General features: G+C 38.9%; 1 protein-coding gene across 1 annotated transcript; it reads left to right on the forward strand.

Moving 5' to 3' along the window:
- Window positions 1-628: 628 nt before the first annotated feature.
- LOC115788214 (hepatic lectin-like) lies at window positions 629-4,476 on the forward strand. The gene is made up of 7 exons (XM_030741162.1): window positions 629-656; window positions 787-906; window positions 1,613-1,690; window positions 1,827-1,898; window positions 2,198-2,349; window positions 2,451-2,575; window positions 4,293-4,476. Exons 1-7 carry the CDS (start codon window positions 629-631, stop codon window positions 4,474-4,476), a joined length of 759 nt encoding a protein of 252 aa, XP_030597022.1.
- The last annotated feature ends 1,814 nt before the right edge of the window (window positions 4,477-6,290 follow it).

A 6,290-nucleotide genomic window follows, 5' to 3' on the forward strand; every position in this document is an offset into this window, starting at 1 on the left:
ATTGCTTGAAATTTAACAGGCAGTTCTTTTAATAGAAAACACTAAAGTGATAAATATATAATATTTCAGAAATTATTCAATTTATTTCTGAAAATCTAAGAGAAAAAACACTTAAATTTTGATTTCATTCATTATCTACAAAAACTACAAATGTTTTGTGAAAGTGTGAGTGGAACATAAATTTTTACAGAATAAATACTTTTGTGATCTGTGGTCACCGACAAAATCTTTTTTTTATGTTTGAGGTAAATAAATAAAACTATTGATGTGTTAATTATAATATCATATTTACAAGCATTTGAAATGTGTTTCTATACAGATCAATAATGTTTCTAACTGCTGAATGAGAAGTTTCATTGGAGGTTATATTTTTAACGAGCCAGTCTGCAGACCCCCCCCACCTCCCCCCATCATTAAAGTCATCAGGAAGTTGGTTTTGAAACTCAGAGCTATAAAACCTGAAGGTGTCGTGCAGCATTTCTTTTTGAGGACTGCAGAGGTGAAGCTTGATGCTCGTATTTCTGTTACATATTGAAGGAACTGATTCCATAATCAGAGCCAGTTTGTTGTGTTTCTGTGACTCAGACACAGCTGAACTCTGAAGTCAGGATCTCGGAGCCTCAGCACGATGAGCCGTCCGCAGGGATACATCGAAGGTAAGAACGTGGATGTGGTGCTTTTAAACAGTTAGAGATCCTCATATCTGTTCTCACCACATGACACTGTGTTAATCACATGTTTGTGCACTTGTGTGTTCGCTTTCCGTCTCCTCTAAATGTGCGTCAGGTGAAGTTTTTGACTCTCGGCGTGTAAAATCAAACAGATGGATGAAGCTCTCCGCAGAGAAGCTGGCCCTGATGGCTCTCTGTCTCCTGCTGGCCTCGGCTCTCGTTGTCACGTATCTCCGTGAGTTTGTGGTTTTCTTCATGTGGATTTACTTAAAATAAGAGATTTATCATAAAGTAAATGAGACACTGAGAAACACTCTGACTGACTCATGACTGTTGATTTCAACTGCAGCAGCTGAAATACTCTTATTTAAAGAAATGATGTGTTAAAATTCATCACTAAACTGTAACATTTATTTTTTATAACATAATATTTAATAACAAATACAAATTATAGAAACATTCAATGCACAATTTAAAAATAAGGAATTAAATATTAAGAGTAAATTTTTAAAAAAGCATAATTTTACTATATCATGAAAAACTGAGTGGTGGTGACACACCATCAATTTTAATTTTAATTATAAAGGAGGATAACTTAAATTTATGACAATTTATGACATAACTCACATTATGTCAAAGGTTTATTGCAGGTTTTATTTCCTCTCATGAATCTAATTTTGACAGGATGTGTTTAATATTCACTCCTCACACAAAATCTAATTCAGTAAATATTTCTTATTTCCCATAAATAATGCAGATGATGATTTTAAGAGAAGTTATTCTCTGTTAATATGAACATCCTGTTTACCTGCATGCAGCCAATACTGATGGCAAAGATCTGATCTTAGTGATCAAATGCAGACAGATGTTACAGAGATTAAGACAAACCAAAAATATTACTGCCTGAATTATATATTTTCTTATGTGTATTTTTTAATAAGTGTTTGAGCTCCTGAAAACAAGGGAAATGCTCCGAAACCTTGAAGTGAAGCTGGAAACTGTAAAATCTGAAGTCACAGGTAAGAACATTGATCATTTATGGATTTTAATCAGGTGCCACACATTATCCAGTTTTGCTTGTTGTTTCTTCGTGACAACAGGAAATATTTTCATGCTTGTAATTTTTTTTTTATTATTATTATTTTGTTCCCCCAGAGCGACTGCCTGAAATCCAACCATGCCCTACAGTGCAGCCCACATGTCCTCCGCAGCCTGAAGTAAAAATGAGTACGTTATTAATTTTGACTTTGACAAATCTGTGTCAGCAGAAAGAGATTAAATATGTAGTTGCTGGACTGAAGGAGCATCCTGCTGCCCCAAATCAAAAAGATGAGCCCACAGAAAAAAAAAAAAATTCTCCTCTTTTTCACACCAGTAACAACAGCCTGTAACTGCACGACCTCCTGAAGTCAACATAAGTTTTGGATTTAGACACACTGATGGACAGACGGCGCCTCCTGCTGCCTCCAAATTTGAAGAGTGATTTCTTCCATCTGACTGAATTCTTTTCTGTGATCTCTTTAAAGCTGATCCATGTTATAAATGTGAAGATGACTGGGAGCATCATGGAGGAAAGTGCTATTATTTCTCCACAAGAAAATCACCGTGGAATGAGAGCAGAGCTGACTGTAGAGCTAAAGGAGGAGACCTGGTTAAGATAGACAGCAGGGAGGAGCAGGTATGAAACACTGCTGCAGCTTCATGTTCTCATCCTCATGGTTCATCATCGAAGGACAGAAAAGTCTAACAAGGTCATTTTCATCATCTTTTTCTGTTCAGATGTTCCTGAATGGAAGACTGAGAGGCAAAAAAAGTGAATTTGAGGACATGTTCTGGATCGGACTGACAGACTCAGCAGCAGAGGGGAGATGGATGTGGGTGGACAACACACCACTGAATGAAAGGTTTGATTCAGTAATATATATATATATATATATATACACACACACATTGTTTTTATTTGTTTTACACAGCCTCCCAACTTTCACTCTGTTTCATTGCAGCCATTTGCTAAAATCTAAAGTTCATTTTATATCTCAATGTTCACTCAGCACCCCATCTTGACAGAAAAAAACAGAAATGTAGAAATTTTTGCAAATTTATTAAAAAAGAAAAACTGAAATATCACATGGTCATAAGTATTCAGACCCTTTGCTCAGTAATGAGTAGAAACACCCTTTTGAGCTCGTACAGCCATGAGTCTTCTTGGGAATCATGCAACAAGTTTTCCACACCTGGAATTCTCTGCCATTCTTCCTTGCAGATCCTCTCCAGTTCCTCAGGTTGGATGGTGAACGTTGGTGGACAGCCATTTTCAGGTCTCTCCAAAGATGCTCAGTTGGGTTTAGGTCAGGGCTCTGGCTGGGCCAGTCAGGAATGGTCACAGAGTTGTTGTGAAGCCACTCCTTTGTTATTTTAGCTGTGTGCTTAGGGTCACTGTCTTCTTGGAAGGTGAACCTTCAGCCCAGTCTGAGGTCCTGAGCACTCTGGAAGCGGTTTTCTTCCAGGATATCTTTGTACTTGGCCACATTCATCTTTCCTTCAGTTGCAACCAGTCATCCTGTCCCTGCAGCTGAAAAACACCCCCACAGCATTATGCTGCCACCACCATGTTTCACTGTTGGGATTGTATTGTGCTGGTGATGAGCAGTGCCTGGTTTTCTCCACACATACTGCTTAGAATTAACACCAAAAAGTTCAATCTTCTTCTCATCAGACCAGAGAATCTTATTTCTCACAGTCTGGGAGTCCTTCATGTGTTTTTTCATATGTCTGCACTGAGGAGAGGCTTCCTTCGGGCCACTCTGCCATAAAGCCCCGACTGGTGGAGGTCTGCAGTGATAGTTGACTTTGTGGAACTTTCTCCCATCTCCCTACTGCATCTCTGGAGCTCAGCCACAGTGATCTTTGAGTTCTTCTTTACCTCTCTCACCAAGGCTCTTCTCCCACAATTGTTCAGTTTGGCTGGACGGCCAGGTCCAGGAAGAGTTCTGGTCATCCAAACTTGTTCCATTTAGGGATTATGGAGGCCACTGTGCTCTGAGGAACCTTGAGTGCTGCAGAAGTCAGATCTGTGCCACAATGCTGTCTCTGAGCTCCTTGGGCAGTTCCTTCAACCTCATGATTCTCATTTGCTCTGACATGCACTGTGAGCTGTGAGGTCTTATATAGACAGGTGTGTGCCTTTCCTAATCAAGTCCAATCAGTTTGATTAAACACAGCTGGACTCCAATAAAAGAATAGAACCATCTCAAGGAGGATCAGAAGAAATGGACAGCATGTGAGTTAAATATGAGTGTCACAGCAAAGGGTCTGAATACTTCTGACCATATGATATTTCAGTTTTTCTTTTTTAACAAATTTGCAAAAATTTCTACATTTCTGTTTTTTCTGTCAAGATGGGGTGCTGAGTGAACATTAATGAGAAATAAAATGAACTTTTTAGATTTTAGTAAATGGCTGCAATGAAACAAAGAGTGAAAAATTTAAAGGGGTCTGAATACTTTCTGTACCCACTGTAATGTGTAATGATAAAAACAATTAAGAAAAATATGTGTATTCACTTATTCATTTTCAGAATCAAAGTTACCATTTTTTATTGTTCTGGTCTTCATCCCTTAGTTTGATATTTTGGTCCTCTAACGAGCCAGATGATTGGACACAGGAAGATCCTGATGGAGAGGACTGTGGGAGGATGGGGCCAAAGAACTGGTTTGATAAATCCTGCAAATCACCTCAAAGAAGTATTTGTGAAAAACCAGCACCCGATTCGAATGTTATCAGTCCATTAAATGGACGTTATTAACAATTATCAGTCCCATAAGTGTAGTTCAGACTGGCCCTCCTGCACCTACTAGCCGGCTCAGTAGGCGATTATCACTAATTCAATCGGTAGCTGGCTGCTGGGAGGGACTACGGTGAATCCAGATCCACTCCAGACATCCACTCCAGTTCACGTCACACCGGAACAGAGCCTGGGGCATGGCAGGTAACCACAAAAATGTGCATTTAGCCTCTTTTAACATTATTTTGTCATTAACAGAAACGGTTATCATAAAGAAAATGTGTTCAAACCTTAGTATTTTTATGCTAGTGCAGCCTGGAAATTGTTTGTTACTGCTGTATTACTTTAAGTGATGCTAACGTCAAAGCGTTGCATGACATGCTTTTAAAATGAATAGTGTCACTAATGTTCAGTTAGACTTTACTTCCCATGTGTCAGATATGTCACTTAAATAAATTATTTAAAAAATATCCTCTGTTTCTTCAGGTCCTTGCTGCTAGCCTTTAGCTAGACCAGGAAGGCTGGTCCCAATTTAATCCATGTTTCTTGTCAGTGTTTGTGTATTGCTTCATCACGTGCTGTCCAGTATCTGTATAGTAGGTTGCCCTTATAGTTTAATACCTGTTTCATAAAAGGAGTAGCATATCTGACAAATATACATGCAGCATATAACAGAAAAATCTGTTTGTTTCTTCTGTTTAGTCATGTAAGTGTTTTCTCTCTTTCTTTTAGACCTAATGTCAAGCAGAGGTATGTGTAGCTGCTTTTTTGGTGTTTTATATTGCAAAATGATATAAAATTTGTGCTTCTCTTTAATATTGTTTTTGTTAGTGCTGATTTGCTTTGTCTTTATCATTTATTGAGAAGACAGAACAGTTATAACAGAGGAGCAACAGAAACTCCTCAAATCTGCGTTCCAACAAGGAATGAATAGTGTTGGCTCTCCAATGATCCCCACAGCAGCAGAGGCCACTGGTTTGGCACCACGCATTATAGATGTAAGCTTCATATATGTTGTTACTGCAGATACATTTTACATCTAGTGAACTACTGTGATATGAAAATAGCATCAACCCGGAACACGGTTACAGTATATTATCTTTATTATATTGTGATAGGCTTCTGCCCCCCGTGACCCTGAAAAGGATACGTGGAAAGAAAATGCATGGATGTTGTCTTGATCTTTATTTGTCTTTCAGAACTGGATTGGCAACCATAGAAGGTCTCTTAAAGCGCCCTCTGGACCAACACCTCAAAAGACCAAACTTTACAGCCGTGGTCTTTCAGCTTACAATCTTTTCTGCAGGGATCTGGTAATAATATCTGCACCTCATAAGGTTTAAAATTGATATAGTTATAGTCAGGCTTTCAAATGGCTTCATGACTGCTGTGTATCTGTTCATTTTATTCCTTGCTTTTTGCCTTCAACATGGGCACCTTCCTCAAAATTAAGAAACCTGAAGGTGTGGACCCTCTCCACACACTCGCCGTTGATGTAGAGGGGAGCTGGGTCAGTCCTGTGCTTCCTGAAATCGATGATGACCTCTTTGGTTTTCATGGTGTTCAGTGCAGGTTGTTCTCTGAACACCAGGCTGTCAACTTCAGGACCTCCTCTCTGTAGGCTGCCTCATCTCAGCTTTTTGATGATATTCAGAAAATAAAAACAAGTTTATTTATTACTTAGCTGTATGAACGGATTGTAAGGAAAGGACTGTTTTTGTGAGTTCTTTGTGCCATCATTTTTTCAGTCTGGATACGTCATGTGACCGGCGTTGCCAGGTCAACGGACCCAGTTTCTTTCCGGGAAGAGTTTCTCCACTAAAATAAATTTTGAT

Source organism: Archocentrus centrarchus, chromosome 11, assembly GCF_007364275.1.
Source record: "Archocentrus centrarchus isolate MPI-CPG fArcCen1 chromosome 11, fArcCen1, whole genome shotgun sequence".
Classification (NCBI taxonomy): domain Eukaryota; kingdom Metazoa; phylum Chordata; class Actinopteri; order Cichliformes; family Cichlidae; genus Archocentrus; species Archocentrus centrarchus.